The following is an 18538-nucleotide window of genomic DNA, read 5'->3' as shown; positions in this document are numbered from 1 at the left end:
CCTGTGGCCTGACACTTCACATGCAGGGGACCATGAAGACATGAGAACAACAGGGAGGTTCAAAAGGAAGAAGAAAGCCAGGTAACAAAGTAAAAAGGTTAGAGGAAGACAACCAAGAGAGAGTTTTCTGAGAAGGCAATTAAAAAATGGAGGAAAAGAAAGGGGAAGGAAGTAATACCATCGAAGGCGAAGGAGGTGGAGAGGATAAACACAGGCTGATTACGGGAGAAAATTGGAACGAGAGACGAGAACAAAAGTTATTTAAAAGAGAGGAAGAGGTTAGACGGCCGGAAAGGTGCAGAGGTCAGGAAACAAAAACAGAAGCAAGGAAGTAAACAGAACAAGATTTGGAAGAAAGATTGATGATGTAACTAAGGAGGAAAAAAAGAGAAAGCTCCCAATGAGTAATTTATTATAAACAGGGCAGTGTTTCAATCCTAAAGATCTTCCTCGGTCTCAACTTAGGAGAAAAACAGAATAAGTAACAAGTTATAACGGAGGGAACAAGGATGAACATTTTAGGAAGAAGAAAAGAGGAGATGAGGAAGGGAGGAATTATCTTACAAATAGAGAGAGGGAATCAGATGAAATTGAAAGAAGGCGAGGGGTATGAGAAGAGAAGGAGAGGACTGGGTGGAGGTCCATTAGCAGGAAGTTGGTGCGTAAGTGTTGGCCGGGGGAGATGGAATCTGGTGTCGAGTGTTTGTTCTGGCTTTGTGGCCGCCCTCTGCTGGCCCCTTCACTGGGCACATGGAGAGAGGGATGAGGAGGAAGAAATGAAAAAGTGATGCAAAAGGGATGGCCAAGATTTAGCCTGATTCATGCTGCATTTAGAAATAACAGAAGTGAAGGGTGCAGATTCAAACTTGGATGGAAATGTCTGACTTTGGGGACTACTTCCAAGATTGGCAAAGTGAGGAGAAACTGGAACCAGAGTAGATGATTCCAGAAGGTTTTGATTTTTCCTGTTACACGCTACTTGAACTGTTTCATATTTCTGACAATACCACAAGATTTCATGAGGGGTTTTGTGGAAGCATGATGCGTTTGCTGACCGAGTTGTACCTTACCTGCCAAACCCTCCCCTGTTTCCCAGGACTTTTCGATTTCCTCCTGGCATAGCGGATTAAGTCAAGAGTACTATAGGTAAAACAACCTATAGTACACATATGGCTTTACCAACTCTGATTGATGAAGGGGTGATGCACTGAGAGAAAACAACAAAGTATAACACTAGTATTACTAGTATTTGCAAAATCATGTTCTGTATGTGAACACAGGCACACATTGTAAACTTACAGGTGTTGTTTCTGTTACAGAGGAAGGGATTATGGTAAAATTGCTGTGTTCAACCCAACTTCCCACTAGAGGTGCGACATGTACAGACATAACAGGGTCATTCAGTAAAATGATTCACATATTTGCATTTGCGCACTTCTGCAAGCTATGATATAAAAATGATAGAAGACAGACTGACAGTCTGGACGTTCTTCTGTTTATTACCAGAAATGGAAAGAAGACAGTAAAAAGGAAAAATCTGGATAATCTTAAGGTCAGCCAAAAACAAACGGAGTAAGCATTTGAACAGGACTGGAAGAATAAATTTGTTTGTTGCCATTTGGATTAGTTGAGCAAAATCACAGAACTAAGTAAGAGCAGGCAAAAGCCCAAAACTTTGGCCCTGCTCTGCAGTCTTTAGAGAGCATCAGCCTGATCCAAGGCTACATTTTTATTAGCATGGATGAGTTTATTATCTCTGCAAAGTCAACCCCCCCCCCCCCCCCCCCCCCCCCCCCCACCCCCAAAGGACTTTCATATGTTCCATCCAAACACTACACATTGTCCCGCTCACAATTAGAAAGAAAAGAACAATATAATGACACTGCCTTAGCCAGAGGGAAGGAAGGGAAATTAGAGCCTTACACATCCCAAACCTTTTTTTCTTTTCCCCCTACAACACAGGATAAAACAAGGGATACATGTCCCAGTGGAGATGGAAAAAACATGAATTATCAGTGAGTCATACGGGAACACTGTCCATTTGTCATCTGATTACAGATTTTTTTCAACCTCAACCTTTTTCCTGCAACTTCTCTCAAACGTGCCAATTCTGGATTTAGCTCATTATCTGTCCTTTTGCCTTCCTGTTGACGTCTGTTGTGTGGATTCCTACAAGCAAAAGTAGCAGACTGAGATTGATGCTAAGGACAAAAAAAAAGGGAAGAAAAGATTAACTTGGTCTGTATGTGGTGACCCACCCCCAAGTTCAGGACCTGAGTAACTTCCCTTTTGTGCACAATGAGATATCCAAAAGCTCTTGCCCTTTTCCTGTATCCAAATAAACAAACCCGAAAGGGCTAAGTATTGGGAACATTGCTTTATATGTGTGTGTGTGTGTGTCTGTGTGTTGCATGCGTTACGTAAGTATGACTGTGGACCCCTCGGCCCCCCTTCATTAGAGCTGCTGTTCAGCTCCTGCTTCCTTTGGTCACAGTTCATTGACCCATAGGCCCAAAACAGACATGGGAGTTGGGTTTGTGTGTTTGTGTGTGTTTCCGTTCCAGCGCTCCTCCAGCTGTGTAACTGACTGGAACTGGCTTCAGATTTGAGTACACTTTTACATACATAAACACGCTCTCAAACATTAAGTGGACTTGTGTTTACGTGGCCCTTTAGTCGGTCTAAGTGGTTTTACAGCCAGTGTTTGTGCTCTATTCATCATCGTGTTCCTCTTAAAAATGTCGCTATCTGCGTGCGCCTCCTCCAGTCCGGCTTCAGTAAGCTGCACTGCTGAACTGTCTGATAAGTGAGATGTCTTAATCTTGAAAGGGCAACATTCCCAGCAGTAGTTCACAAAGTGAGATACAAGGTTTAAAGGATTGAAAGGAATATTTAAGTTATTTCTTCCAAAAAGCGTGGAGCTTGGTTATTGTTAGTTGGTGTTCATGAAAATATCTGTGATGTAAGGTTCTTGGTTTTGTTCTGGTGTTGTTGTCGGGACAGAAATGACATATTTTAAGTCATGTAAATGTGCTGTGTGTGTGAATAAGCATTCAAAGCGGTTGTCTTTGTGTGTTCCAGATGACCTCGGCCTGCATCCCAGCTCCCTCCAATGATCTGGTGAGTTCTCTTTACGCATCCATTTCTCTCCTCAAGTGTTTCATGCGTATAAGACCAGCTTTCCCTCTGCGTCTTAGTTACAAGGTATGGCTTCCCAAAACCACAGTATGGCTTCCTCCTGCTGAATTCCTTTTGGGAAGCCGAGCCCTCAACCGAGTTTGAGGTTCATTCCTGGAGCGCTGCAAGATTTCAGTACTGGAGAAAAAAAATAGCTGATGTTGCTACAGGAAGTAGTAATGTTTATCCATTAGAGAGTCTGTTTGTTGAATTAACTCTCCTTTCCTTCCTCTGGATCCCCTCCTTTTTCACTCCTCCTTCTTCCCCTCTCTCACCTCCTCTCAACCTCATCCTTGCCCCACTTCCTCCTATCATCCTCCTCTTCACATTCTTCTGTCATCTCTTCATTTTGATCCTGTCACCGCTCCTTCATGCATCCAGCAGCGCAGAGGGACTGCTCCTTCTCGACACACCCAGCACCTGGTGAGCACACATTAACCCTCACATCCTGTCCCCTGGTCCTCCTCGTCACCATGTTTACCCCCTGCACCCCACCCTCATCTTTTCCCCCCATGGCACCTGTGTTTTACTGTCTTTCTTGACATTTTTCAGAGCTGTCCGTGATAAACTGTCTTTATTAAATGTGATTGAACATGTTTATTCTGCACACATCTTGTATTGCATTGTTAATATTTGTATTTTCACTCTTTATTTTATCTTATTCAGTTGAAGTCCCCTGACAGTAGGAGCACTGCTGTTAACCAGCCTTCTAGTTTTATACTCTACTTTTATGTTCTTTGTGTTTGCACCAAAAACACCAAGACAAACATATATATATATATATATATATATATATAGACAACAGGTGGGAAAAAATCTTCTTATTTTAAAATCAAGATTCCTATCATTGTGAGATTTTTAATAGACTCATAAGTTCCCAAAATCGACTCAAAAACTCAAAATTCCAGATAGAGCAACAAGAAATTCAGCCAGTCTCTCAGATGACTCGAGTAGATCCTGAAGTATGGAGTCATACTGTTTCATAAATTCATAAATAGACTTTGAATCATGAATCCAGAATCGTTTTGAATCGAATCCTGACCCCAAGAATCGAAATCGAAATCGTCAGACACCTGATAAGCCTGATTCTGGTTCTGTTACAAAATAAGCCCATCACGTGTGACCGCTAAAAGGCTCCAATGTTCATGACATGTCATGATTAAAGGACATGTTTTCTGAGAAGATAATTGGCTAAAGAAGAAGTTGACAGCAGTATATAAGAAGAAGAAGACAGGAATAATGGCGGACAGTGGTGCAATGAAGTACGATAAAAGTGAAACTGACACTTAATTTCAGTGAATAAATATATTCATGCACTTTTCCTTTTAATGGACATTTGATATTCTTCGGTGAATCAGATATTCTGATGTGTCACTTTATGATTGTCTTTCAATATATCGATTTTCGGAGAATCGCTACACCATGATATGATCTTTATCCCAGGCCACGTGTACTGTATCTCATAAGTGTATTGCATAGGATCACATCACATTTCAGACTTTGAAGTTCAATCAAGAAATCAAGAAATTGCATCACATCACGCTCCTTCTTTCTGCATCTCCCTCTATCCCACTTTCCCAGCCCAACACAGTCTCAGCAGACGGCTGTTCATCATGATTCTGGTTGTGTTTAAAGTTTCTGAGCTGTTCCTCTCCACTGTAACGTTGCTTAATGGATGGATTAACGTTAGGTCTTTGTAGATAACATAACAATGAGTAAGGTCTTTTACCTGCTCTTTTGTAAAGTGTCTTGAGATAACATTTGTTATGAATTGGAGCTAAACAAATAAAGATTGATTGATTGATTGACCCCATTGCAGTGTATCGCATCTTATTGTATCGTATCTTATCGTGAGTTACTCTGCGACTCCCACCCCTAACCTGCTGAACTCTTAGCATGTCAACTTTTGACCTTTCAGTCAGAGCCATCAGATAAAGCTCCAGCTCACATTTGGCTAGCTTCTGTTATGATGCAACAACACAAATCAGCATATTCACATCATTGAATCAATCAGGAAGTATATATAATCTCTGAGTTTTAAATGTGTCTTTGTTTTCTTTCCACAGGGTTCCACAAAGTCTCTGACCTACACCAAACAGAGAAACACCCTCCCAAGGTAAAGGTCATCTCATTCAGGGCTCATAAAGCATTTGATTGAATTGCCTGCTGCTCCATTCCCAGCAGGATATTTTTCCTGAAGTCATTTAATGCATATTATATCACAAGGTTTCTACATATGTAGAAATTATCTTTTTGTTGTTTACACAGTCACAGCCACCTCTTCTTCTTCTCTTTCTAAAAGGTTTAGTGTCAGTCATGTGATGGGAGAAGTTAGCTTTTGAGCTAACCTTTGTGTTACACACATCATCATGTTTCTCTCTTCTTCTTATATTTTACCAAACTCTTCATCCATCCATCCATCCAGACAGGACTTTTATGAGGCTGTGCAAGAAGCCAAACACATTCTGACCCTCTGTCTCTCTGCGTGACCTCACACCCCCTCCTCTCTCCTCTCCTTTTTCTCTTCCTGTAGGAGCTTCAGCGTGGACCGCGTGATGGAGAGAGTGATGGAGCGCCACTACGACTTCGACCTGACCTACATCACCGAGAGGATCATCTCCGTCTTCTTCCCCCCGAAGCTCGAAGAGCAAAGATACCGCATCAACCTGAAGGAGGTGGCAGCTATGCTCAAGTCTAAACACCAGGACAAATTCCTGGTGAGGGAGCAGAAGTGTAGTGCATTGTCTCGGTGTACTTTGTGGTTCTTTACAGCAGGGATTGTCCCTCCCTCCTCAGCGTATTTAGTTTAAATCAGCTGTTGTTTGCTGCAGAATAGACAAAGAAACATAAAGCCACAGGAAGTGGAAATACACTCAGCAGCCCACAAATTAGCAGTCTGTTTGTTTTTTTCCTGGCACACCCATGATAAAATAAGCGAAATGATAACTGGTTACAGTGATAAATATCTTTTCTGTTTCAGCTTCTGAACCTCTCCGAGAGACGGCACGATATCACCAGACTAAACACAAAGGTAGGATTTTAATTTTTTTCTACTTTATTAAATTTAATTCACTGCAGTTCAACACCCTCCAACAACCTGGTCTCTCCCTCTCTACACATTAACCCCCAGGTTCATGACTTCGGCTGGCCAGACCTCCACGCCCCTCCTCTGGATAAGATCTGTGCCATATGTAAAACCATGGAGACGTGGCTGACCTCCGACCCCCAGCACGTGGTGGTCCTACACTGCAAGGTCAGAGTTCAGGGCGGGACCAAGGTTCCTAAGACAGATGTGGCGTTGTTTCCCAGGCCCCCAGCTGGCAGATTTATCAAAATAGAGTTTCAACTTTAATCCTTTATAGAAACATAATGACAACTACATTAGTATCAAGTACCGAATGAATACTCAAGTTGAAACACTTTGTGCTGTTTTATTGCACTTTGATTTCAGTGGTTTTCCTTTGAAGGTAGGAAACTTAGGTCTGACCTCATGGACATTGATTGGCTTATAAAGTTGCCTAAAGTGTTTAACATTGACTGCTAGTTAGCTGGTTGACCCGGTTCTTCATGGAGGACATAATACAAAATTGGGGAAGCATTTTTTTTGTATGCAAAGTTAGAATCAAACCAAACTTGTGTGATGAGTCGTTAACATTTAATTTATGTTTTATGATAAAGTCTAAAATATTATTCATAATACCTAAAAAAAAAAAAAAGTGCCAAAAAAAGGTCAAGCTCTCTGGAATGAAGATCATTATAAATGATGTGTATTCCTGAAGCCTTTTCACACATGATAAAAAAATAAATTTCATGCCCAAGTTTTCAACCCGACCTTATCTGGATTTATTTCCAGCCGGCCCCCTGCTAAAATTTCCCCTAGAAGCTGGGTGAGCTGATGTGTCAAAGTGGGTAATAATTCTTCGCGAGCAAGTAGGCGAGGTGATGATGTTTTTATCCCGTTACTGCTCTCAGGGATCTTTGGTTTTCCACTCACCACTATGTTCTAAAGTTGCACCATAATCTGAAATTCAATGATTAACCAACAAACCAAAGAATTTGAATGAAACTGTGTCAAGTTGACTTTAAACTTTGACATCATTTAGCGATTAATTGAAGTCATCCCGTCAGGACTGTAGGGGAAGTTGAAACCTTCAAAACAGCGAAAAAGGAGCACACTCAACAGTAAAACAGTTCTTCAGGTGCACGATCTGTTGTCGATCTGGACGCCGCTGCTCTTCCCGGATAAAATAAACTTTGAACCTTACCACCTCTAACAAGCCAGCCAACACAGAGAGTGAATGAGCTCCCACGGCTTCTCTGAATGTTTCATTTACTGGTTTTGGTTTGGAGGATCGCAATTCTAAAAACCAGACTTCTCTTCTGCGGTCTGTTGGCTTCCACAGCATTCCAGTTTATTTCCCCAGCTGCAGATCGTGTCATGGAAGGGCATAAACAAGTTTTTTTCTCAATGAAGTAAATTCCATCGAGCAGCACAGTGTGGAAACATGCTTTAATTTGTGCTAAGTGTGGAGCTGCAGCGGTCTTGCTTGTGTCCGAAGGGTCACATCAGGAATTTGATGCTGGAATGTCTTTGGAATGTGTCAGGAAGTACAGAGCGCCCGGTGTGAGGAGACGCGACAGGGAGCTTTTTAATTTGAACTCAAGCTGCTTGTCAACATGTTTCCATGTCCCTGCCTCATCCCTGTCTCTCTCTCTCTGTAGAAAGTAAGAGCTGCAGTCACAAGCGTCAGGCCCGTTAAAGCGGGAAAAAAATCAGCTGTCCTGGTACAAACCGCAGAGCCTGAGGATAATCAAGAGAGATAGTTAAGAGGACCCTGTGGTGTTCAGCCAGTCTTAATGTTGGCATCAGATTTAGGCACGATATGAGAAAGATACGTGATGTGCAGACATTCAATATAAAAAACAGTCATAAAATAGTCCATATAAGCTGAAAGTCACAGTTCCTTTGTCTGTTTCCTGTTTAGCATGTAGAACACAACATACCTGTTTGCAACATGATTTTGTTGAATTCAAATGAAATGGAAACGATTTTCCTTTCACCACATCATTATTGTGCTATTAAAGACATCTGGCACCAATAAATCTAAAGGCAGCTGATAGCTAGCTGGAGCTTCATCTGACTGCATTAAAAAAGTGTGAGATCATGGCCCTTAAACCCTCTGGGAAGTGAAAACCAAAATGAAAAGGTAATGCAGCTAGTAGATTGTAGCGGTTGCATGCATACACTCACCGTGCACCGTGCTGCAATCACAGAATACAAACGTATCTCTCCCCTCCCATTCGCGCGAGGTGAATTCTCTGGATAATATCCTGCGGTGTTCTCACATCTCAGCTCACTCAGACTTGCTGCGGAAAAAAATACTAGGGGTCTGGCAGGAGAAACTCCGGGTGAAGTCTGAACGATAAATTTGTGTGTTTGCGAAATATCAGGAGTTTTTGAGGAGTTTTCTGCAAGTGTCAAAGCTCTAGTACAGAGTGAGAAAGCATGGCCTGTTTTTCATTTAAAGTCATTAAATCAGACTCTTGCAAATGCTTAGTTTGTAGTAAAGGCTGTGATTAAGTGCATTATCCTGCTGCAATTAGTCTAAAGCCAGATCTACATTTTAAACAAGAAAAACAAAAAAACTGTTCAAGTTATTTTAAACTTTTTTCAGCTTTAAAAATAACCCCAGATGCAGACTGACCAGTAGCGCCAAACATCTTTGGGCGACTTCGATCATATAATGTCTTTTTTTTCCCCAACAGCATTCAAGAGAGAGTCATGATCAAGAAAGCTTTTTTTTTTCTAACCCTTGCTGATATTTTTGTCACAGCGGTGAGCGTGCCACAATAAGAAGCCTCCTCTCAGTCTCTGCTTCAGGCAGTACCTTGTTTTGAATCAGTCTTTGTTAAAGTTTACCAGTGAAATGTTTTTTTTTTACTTTGAAAGGAGAAACATTTAACTAGATGACAAGGTCAGCCCTTTCTCCTTTTCAAGATAATCCAGACAGCCATGACATCTTTGTGAAACAGATTCACTTTGTGGTCTAAGCGTCACTTTTTAAAGACACTTCTGACATAAGTCATAGTCTTCTTTTTAGTACCAGCACATCATCATTGATCTCCTTCTCGTCTCTCTTACAGGGCAACAAAGGTAAAACAGGAGTAATCATTGCAGCCTACATGCACTACAGCAAGATCTCTGCAGGGTGAGTGTGTGTTACAGACATCTAAAGCTACAGTTAGCATTTTCCTGTTCTTTAAAAGTATTGAATTGCATGTATTTCTTAGTGTATTGAAATACAACTTTGCATCTGTTTCATCCACTGACTGTTGTGTTCTAAATTAAGAACATGCAGCACAATGATTTCCATTCAGACTCTGTTGATAAGTGCTGTGATTAATTATGCCCAGTGGACTTTGAGTTGGAAACTGGTTTATCCTGTGGCTGATGGCAGCTGTATCCTCTCCTCATACTTTCTAGCATCAAGACAGTCTGGTGCAAGTCCCATGATGGAAATTGTTGGCTATAAGCATGTGTGTGTGTGTGTGTGTGTGTGTGTGTGTGTGTGTGTGTGTGTGTGTGTGTGTGTGTGTGTGTGTGTGTGTGTGTGTGTGTGTGTGTGTGTGTGTGTGTGTGTGTGTGTGTGTGTGTGTGTGTGTGTGTGTGTGTGTGTGTGTGTGTGTGTGTGTGTGTTTGCAGGGCGGATCAGGCTCTCAGTACTCTCGCCATGAGGAAGTTTTGTGAAGATAAGGTGTCCTCTTCCCTCCAGCCGTCCCAAAACAGGTAGAGGCCACCGGATGAAAAGAAGGGAAATTGGGAACAAGAGGGGTGAAGGGTAGGGGGTGACTGTTGAGAGCGTCTAACATCACAGCTGAGGTCAGTAAATGCATCCCCGTTAGCAGCCTATTGAAGGGAAAAAGGAAACCGCTTCTAGCTTCCATCTCTTCAATTAAATAACTGAAGGATTTGATTTGTATTAAAAATCTGATTCAGGTTTGGTCAAAGAAGGGCAAATTTTCCGTTGGTAGTTTGCACAGTTAGCATGCTGCCTCACTGTCACACTGTCATGGTTTACAATAACACATTAGTTATTAGTTACATCAGTGCTTTTTCCATTATGAGAATTTAAAATATCTGCTGCAAGATAGACAAATTTAATTTCATAAATAAAAGTCAAGAATGTATGTGACAATCCTGAAGTGTAAACTCTGGACAAGGTCAGGCTAGCACTATCCCTCTGCTTACAGGCTTTGTCCTGTATGTAAGTTCATATTTAATGTACAGGCATTTGAGTGGCATCAATCAAGCAAAGTATCACACATGCATATCAAGGGGTAGTCAAACTTTTCATTAATGTTTGTTGAAATCCAAATCAAACCCAAAAGAAGCTTTTTTATCAAAACGTAGAACTTTTCCTTTCATAGCTATTCTTACACATGAATGTTAGTATGAAAATGTACTGATGGTAGTTGAAGAAAAATAGTCTCAAGAAAATTACACTAATTCAAGTCAATCCAACTGATCCAAGTCAACTGTGGAAGACAGGAAACATTTCTCAACATGAGCAGATAGTTTCAGGAAAAGTCAAATATTTGCTCTCTTTGTATCTGACTATCTGGCAACAGCTTCGTCTGCTCCTGGACTGTTTGCATTCTTCTACTCTCTCTCTCTCTCTCTCTCTCTCTCTCACCATCTGTTATTCGTATTCCTCAAATTTATCACCCTTCTTTTATTTTATAAGGATCTCCCCCTTACTTCTTCCTCGTCCCTCTCAGGTATATCTATTACTTTGGAGGACTTCTGTCTGGGGCGATCAAGATGAACAGCAGTCCTCTCTTCCTCCATCAAGTCCTCATCCCATCACTCCCCAACTTTCAGGGTGAAGGAGGTGAGATTGTTCAAATGATTTAAAGCCAAATCATCAAAGTGTAAAAAAAATACATCTGCCTGTTTGCTAAGTAAACGTCATTATAGGTACAATGCTTTCCATTTTACAGCTTTAAAATAACTAAGACTTTAACCCTAGCACAATATTAATACAATTATATTTTAAGATCACAAAGTCGGTCGTCCCTCAACCGTAATGTAGGAGGTTCGATCCCCAGCTCCTGCAGCCACATGTCCGATGTGTCCCGGGGGCAAGACACTTAACCCCAAGTTGCTCCCGCTTGTGTATGAATGTGATTGGTTACTTCTGATGGACACTTTACATAGCAGCCTCTACCATCAGTGTGTGAATGTGTAGATGTGACCCGGGTTGTAAAAGCACTTTGAGTAGTCAGAAGACTAGAAAAGCGCTACACAAGCTGAAGTCCATTTGCCATTTTTGATTTTTATATTTGACCTAGTGTTCCGTTATGAAGAAGTATAAACATGCAGTGGTGTTGGGATCCTTTTTAGTGGTCATTACATCATAACTGCAAACAAAGCTCCAAGGAATCAAATGTCACATGAGAGTTATTGGCCATCATTAAGTCATGTTTCATCTGACGCCTATGAGAGAAAGGACATCTTGTTGTCCTTTAAAGCATGTTTCCTTGGTCTCCTTTTCCTGCACTTCTCTTAAACATTTGGAGAACTAAGATTGAGGAGAACATAAACACTGAGATCATCTGAGTCGTTCCCTCAGTCTCCGATCTGTTGCCTGATCTGACTTCAACAGTTTCCAGATAAAGTTGTATACATGACGAGATGGTTTGTGTTGGTGTGATGCTCTGTCAGGCTTCCCCTCCTGAATCACGGCCATGTCGACTGACTCACCGCTCTCATAGATGGGCACATTCACCCACCGCCCACACAAACCAGTCTGTTTATCTTTAATCTGATCATCAAGTCCAGAAGGCGGGGGTGGCAGTCAGCACATTCCTCCGTCCTCCGCGTTGATAATGCCCCGCTGTGTCTAAATCTCTCTCTCCTCCCTCTAGGTTACTTCCCTTTCTTGAAGATCTACCAGTCCATGCAGTTGGTGTACACTTCAGGCATCTAGTGAGTGCTTCTTGCTGTCATACGCCCGGATGATAGCACAGATATCTATGAGCCAAACTCTAGGTTCTCGGGTGTTTTCTTTTATGGCCTGAGGTTTGAACAGCGTCACAGAGTAAATAAAGAGACAGGAGTGAAGAACATAACACAAAGAGCATCTTTCTACTTGAACCAGACTTTTATAACTCATATCTTTTATATGTATCGTCTAGCTTCAGGCCTGTCTAAGTAACTAGTGTGATTATAGTCTCATCCAAATGAAAACTTTATAATGTTGAATAAATCAAACTCCAGCTGTCAAACATATATTCAAATGGTAAAACCATGTAAATCAATCACCCTCTGTTTGTGACATTCTGGTCACTTAGTGTATCTTCTTGAGTTTCCTGTGTTTTTTCAGCTATATAACCGGCTTGTTTGTGTACATTGTGTTTTTCACAGTGACCTTCAAGGCACCGGAGGCAGGCGGTTGAGTGTGACCATTGAACCAGCGCTGCTGCTAAAGGGGGACATCATGGTGAGGATATGACACCAGAAGACCCCTTGTAATCATGACTCAGTAAATGTTCCACACACATTAGAAAACAAAACAAATACTTAACAAATCATTTGCTTAAATGTGGTCAAATGTGCGGCGCTCATCCCTGCATACAGATGTTGGTGTGGAAAAGGGTTTGTCACTTTGTTAACAAGGAATGATCATTTGTTCCTTTTTGTGCAGTCTGTCATTTCAGAAAAGTGTAGGTGTCACTCGTGTTGGAACAAGAAGCCTCACATTTACTGACCAAACTGCTCGTTATCCCTCTTTCCTTCCTGTTCACCTCTGCTGCCCTCTGCAGGTCAAATGCTACCACAGGCAAGCTCAGAGTGCCAACAGAGACACGGTGTTCAGGCTGCAGTTCCACACCTGCACCATCCACGGATCCCAGCTCTGGTTTGGCAAAGGGGAGTTGGATGAAGCTTGTTTAGGTACGTTCATTAAGAAAGCAAAGAGGGTAACATCTGAGCGATAGACAATCTGACTCCTGAATGTATTTGAAATCTGTAATACATTTCTTGATAAACATTTCCTTTTATGGTAAGCACAGAGTCGTAAGCAGTTATCCTGTGAATTATTAGACCCAGTTTATTATCTCTTTTTCACTTTTAACTGTTTCAATCATTTATTTCCGCAAAACTGTTGCAAATTAGCGCCCGCTATAAACACTATGATACATGCACTGGATTGCTGTTTGCTTCCCTATCAAATAAATCATAAATAAATAAATAAAATAAATGATTACATGTTTAAGGCTTACCATTGTATCTTAAATATGTGAAAGTTATGAAATGATCTTTCCAATGGAACATATTACCATTTGGTTTTATATAGAAGTAGCAACAAGTAGTTATGAACCCACAGAGAAATATCAACCAACCAGACAGCTCCCTTTGTTTTTGGGACTAAAAGTAACACACACTCCTCTCTTTATGTGTTCAAGAACAAATGATATTGCTCCCTTAAGGCCAGGGTGGATTTTACAAGACGATCACTTCATTGGTTAATCGTCATGCTGGCAAGATTTGTTGTTAAATCATCGCCAAACATTTTACACGACAACAGCACTTTGGAAATTAGCATTGCAGGAATTTATTCACAGTGGTCTGTTAACCAGAACGGCCTCCTAATACTGTGGTTGAATAAATCCCTTAATAGAAGTAACTACTAAGGTCTCCATCTTGGGCATAATAACAGCTCCCTGGAGGTTAGTAACAGGAGTGGGTTGTACTGTATGAAGGGATCGGGTGTTTCTAACTATCCTTCAGAGAGCGTGAAGGAGGTCTACCGAACACTGGTCTATTGCTTAAGTCTATAATGAACGTGGTCATTACCTCATTTCCTCTTGGTTTCAGTTTCTGTAAAATGATAGAATACAAGCAGCTGAGAAACGTGTCTGTAAAGGAAAGGAGCTTTTCAATGTGGTCAATAATCCATTACACTGAATGAAACATTGCTAATATAAACACACCATTGTGGGTTCATACACCTAAACACATATCTGTGGAAGGTATTTCTTGTTTGATGTATTGGAGCTGAGACACTGCTTGATTCCTCTGTAAGGGTTTCCCCCAATGCTGATGCTCCATAAAACTTGAGTCTCACAAGGAGCTAACATTTACAGTTGAAGACTGTGACGTAGAGAGAACTCAAAAGGTCTTTAATTTGAGAAATCTTTGTGTCGCTTTATTAATTTTACATTTCCTTTTTTTCTAGATGAGCGTTTTCCATCTGATGCCACAGTGGAGTTTGTCTTCTCCTCCGGACCTGAGAAAATGAAAGGTCGGTTCACTGTTTCTAAATATCTGTTCTGCTTCAAATGTTTAGTTCTGAATTGTGGAAAAAGATCTTTATGTCCCTCCCTTTATTCCCGTTATTCCATTTTTTTAAGCCATTTCATGGAAGATATGTCTAACAATGAGTCTGGTCTTTTCTGCCTGTTCAGGAAAAGTTTTTCTAGTCACTGTCGTCAAATGCTTGCTCGTTGTTGGATGGATGTGAGGTCTCTTTAGGAAGTTTTCCAAAGAGTACAGTCTAGACCTTCTCTATCTAAATTATATAGCGTCACCGGAAAACTTTTGTTGCTATTCTGCACTTTTTAAATACAATTTGATTAATTTAAAACTAATGCAAACTATTAAACGTGTCCTTTCTCAGGCCGTGAGTACCAGAAGAACGACCCAGCTGTAACGGTCGACTACAACACGGCTGACCCAGTGGTTCGCTGGGATTCCTATGAGAACTTCAACCAAAGATACCAGGACAGCCTGGAGGGTAATACACTAAGTATTCCATTCATATTCCCATCTCAGCAGGACGTTAAGTGAAAACTGATGAGTTTTAAACATTACATGTCTGCTACAGCCCTAATCTGTCCTGTGGACAATGCAAATCCTTGTCATTTCCAAGAACAGATAGCTTAGATTTCAAGTAGAAAGAGATCCTCAGACAACAGCTGTGAGATAAAGTTCATAATTAGCTCTGCGTATAGCAAAATGAATGATTGCTGATTTGATTCCCTCTGTCCTCTTGGCTTAGATATCGCCCACACCAGAGGTCCTTTGGATGGTAGTCTCTACGCTCAGATAAAGAAGCGCCGAGGTCCTGGCTCTGGTTCTCTCAGCTCAACCAATGGCAGCAGCCCAGCAGGAGGCCTCGCAGAAGATAGGCCTGATCATCTCATCCCTCAAGGCTCTGGCTCTGCCCTCTCAGCCCATTCCCTCCATCTGAATCAGTCATCAATCCACCCCGAATGCTCGGAGGAGTCGGTTCGCCCTCCGCCCCCTACCCGACAGGAGAGAGAGGATCTTGAACGTCTTCTTGGAGGGATCGAGGGAAATCGAGACGGAGAGCGTGAGACGGCCATCTTGGATGATGGAGATTCTTTGCCCTCTGAGGGGACTGGGACGCTGAGTCGGCTCAGTCGGTCCTGCTCCTGCCGGAATGGTTACCGGTCTCAACGCTGTGCCGAGCCTGGCTGCGACCGCACCCTCCTCATGCCTAATGGTTATTGCCTGGATCGGGCTCCTGGTACCAACGGGCACCACGGGGCTACACCTTCCGCCAGCCCCAATCCAGCCGCTCCTCCGTCACACATGGATCTGTGCCAGCACTACAGCCCCCACTCCCACCAGTCTCTTCCACCTCCAGACCTAGTGTGGGACCGCCAGAGTGGCCCTCCGCATTACCTGCACCGCTCCTGCTCCGAGGCTTCCTCATCTCGACACATCTGTCCGTACCCATCTCCAGACCTCACCACTCACCCCCACAACCACCTGCATCATCACCCTCTGTCTGCCCCGGCTCGCGTCTACTGTCGGGAAGACGACTTTGGTCCCTTCCACCATCCCCCTCCACCTCACAGCCACCATCACCCCCACCCACACCACCCCAAACCTGCCACAAGCCCTACGTATCACGACATAATGCTGATGGATGGTCTGCCTCCACCTGGCTGTCCGTGCAGAGACTGCAACATCAGGAGGGAGGACTCTGCGGCGTACCACACCCTGAGGCTGGACCGCAGTGAAAGCTTCCACTGGGACAGAGAGGCAGAGGTGGGGCTAAGGAGAGCTAGGGAGGCAGAGTTACCCCGCGGATCAGAGCTCCAATGGGAGAGGGATCCAGGGCTGAGACGAGGCAGAGACTTGTCCCTCCACTGGGAGAGAGACAGGGAGGCTGAGCTGCAATGGGAGAGGGATAGAGAGGCTGAGTATTGGCACAGGAGGGCCACTGTAGCCTCCTACGGCCCGCAGGGTCACGACCTTCCAGCCTTCACATTTGACCCTCTGCCATCAGGTCATCCAGCTTACCCAGAGGCATCAAGGTCCCATGCTCACTCTCAACTGGATCTGAAGTACAGCAGCAGCAGCAGCGGTTACCAAACGCCCCGGCAGGTGTGCCCCTGCTCGCCTTACCAGCCGTCGCCATCTGAAAGCAGAGGCTACGGCTCTGGCTACCAGTCTGAGTCCACGTCCCCGCTGCCTATGGGTTCCTGCAGCCATAGCAACGGGCAAGCTGACCACAGCCATAACCACCACCATCACCATCCAGAGTCACAGCAGTCATACGGCTCTGACTCACACACTGGTGAGTCATGTTAAAACAGAGACACTCAGAAATGTGCTTACTGTTAACAATGGAAAATGGCCATGTATAAATTTCCCATAATCAACAGCATGTGTTTAATAGTATGACTCAACAGTAACCTTGCACAATAACCACTAAACGCCTCATCTTGTAGCCTCTTTTAATGGCCAAGAACCAAATATCGAATTTGGAATGCTGATTACTACTTTTTGTAAATGTTCTTCATTATTCTTCTTACTTTCCAGATGGCCTTCGTAGTTCTGGCGAGAGTGTGGGCTGGAGGGATCACATAACTCATGGTTCTTTTAAGAGAGCCCACAGAGACGTACACGCTGCCTGCTCCACTCCGTCTGACATGTCTGGACCGTCCACTCCCGTCCACACAAGCAGCCCGCTACGCACGAGGGAAAGGTATTCCAGCTGAACACCATTTTGGCATTTTTATCTGGTATTCATAAACAACTATGTAATCTAATAATGCTACTTGACCTGTCTGTTACAGCCCCAGTCCAGGAGGGAGAGAGTATGAGATCCGGACCACTGACATCATCGGCAGTGACTGCGAGGGTTCCCCTCCCCAGGACAGACACTTTCATCCCCAAACTATCGTCCCGGAAAACCAAAGAAGCAGCACAGAGCCATCATCCATGCCTCAGGTGGCAAAAGACTCTCAGTCACACCCAACCACACCTTTACAAACAGAACCCCACAATCACTGCGCTGCACCAGCAGAACAGCACCGTGTCCCAGAAACACCATCAGCTTTGTCAGTACAGAACACTTCTTCTGTTGACTCTGCAACGCCAACCACGTCAAACCAGGGACTCTGCCAGGCTCCTTCATCCCCAATCCATGCTGCTCCTGCACCAGATACAAACTCCCAACACAGACCTCTTACTATTCAAACCCCCAATCCTTCAGAAGCTGCTGCACTGGCTCAGTCTGTGTCCCAGCCTCAGAGCCAGACACAAACTCAAAACATTGAATTGACAAGAACGACCCCAGCAGAAGTCATTGGATCTTCTCCAACCAACGCATCTCACCCTGAAGCCCCCAAACCAACCATGACTCCTTCCCCCAATGCCACATCTGCCATTGCATCTCCATCATCCCCCCAGCCTGCCTCCTGTAGTACGGAGGGCTCCCCGGTCTCTGACACCCCGGTTCCTGGCTTTGCCACTTTGAGTAGGAGGTTGATGTTGAGTGCGTCTGACTCCCACAATCCAAACCACATCCAGGAGCATGGACCCCCACACCACCATTACCCGGGCATGGAGCACAGCCCTGCCAGACAAAATCCATCTCTCGACAACAACAAGAGGCCATGCTACTCCAGTCCGACTCCTCAGCTCCATTCGTCCTCCTACTCCAACTACTCCACTATCTCCATCCCCCTTCCTCACCCGCAGCCGCCTTTGCCCGAGAAGCGTCACCTGCCAACCCAACCAGGTTCACCTAACGAGGCGGTAGGAAGTCCAAAGCCAGCTGTGAGTCATATACCTGCCTCCACCACCAGCAACGCCCAACATCAGCACCATGTCACATTCTCTCCTACCGTGGGGGAAATTGCTCCCCCTGCAGGCCAGAATGATAGAGAAACAGCCATTGAGACAGAGAACAGGGTCAGTGTGAAGTTTGTTCAGGACAGCTCAAGATTCTGGTACAAGCCTGGCATCTCCAGAGAGCAAGGTAGGTCCAATAGTGTGCAACTTCTTTTTTGTTATGAAGTAAAAAAAATCGAACATAGT

At 43.6% G+C, this 18538-nt stretch overlaps 1 protein-coding gene across 5 annotated transcripts in view; it reads left to right on the top strand.

Annotated features, from left to right (window-relative positions):
• tns2a (tensin 2a) overlaps positions 1-18538 on the top strand; it is a 57518-nt gene that overhangs the window by 33204 nt on the left and 5776 nt on the right. For 3 of the 5 annotated variants that reach the window (XM_061058356.1, XM_061058353.1, XM_061058358.1), the window contains exons 4-20: positions 3082-3120; positions 3559-3600; positions 5244-5293; positions 5711-5894; positions 6158-6208; positions 6308-6430; positions 9322-9386; positions 9881-9964; positions 10957-11069; positions 12106-12166; positions 12605-12680; positions 13003-13132; positions 14418-14483; positions 14859-14975; positions 15240-16790; positions 17036-17201; positions 17293-18479. In XM_061058356.1, the coding sequence (XP_060914339.1) occupies positions 3082-3120; positions 3559-3600; positions 5244-5293; positions 5711-5894; positions 6158-6208; positions 6308-6430; positions 9322-9386; positions 9881-9964; positions 10957-11069; positions 12106-12166; positions 12605-12680; positions 13003-13132; positions 14418-14483; positions 14859-14975; positions 15240-16790; positions 17036-17201; positions 17293-18479 (4105 nt within the window). The remainder of the gene's footprint in view (positions 1-3081; positions 3121-3558; positions 3601-5243; positions 5294-5710; positions 5895-6157; positions 6209-6307; positions 6431-9321; positions 9387-9880; positions 9965-10956; positions 11070-12105; positions 12167-12604; positions 12681-13002; positions 13133-14417; positions 14484-14858; positions 14976-15239; positions 16791-17035; positions 17202-17292; positions 18480-18538) is intronic. The other 2 variants (XM_061058354.1, XM_061058357.1) reach the window with 2 other exon arrangements.

The sequence above is a fragment of the Labrus mixtus genome, chromosome 15, assembly GCF_963584025.1.
Source record: "Labrus mixtus chromosome 15, fLabMix1.1, whole genome shotgun sequence".
In the NCBI taxonomy this organism is placed as follows: Eukaryota; Metazoa; Chordata; class Actinopteri; order Labriformes; family Labridae; genus Labrus; species Labrus mixtus.
Note: the sequence above shows the minus strand (reverse complement) of the source record. Positions and strands in the feature narration are given on the sequence as shown.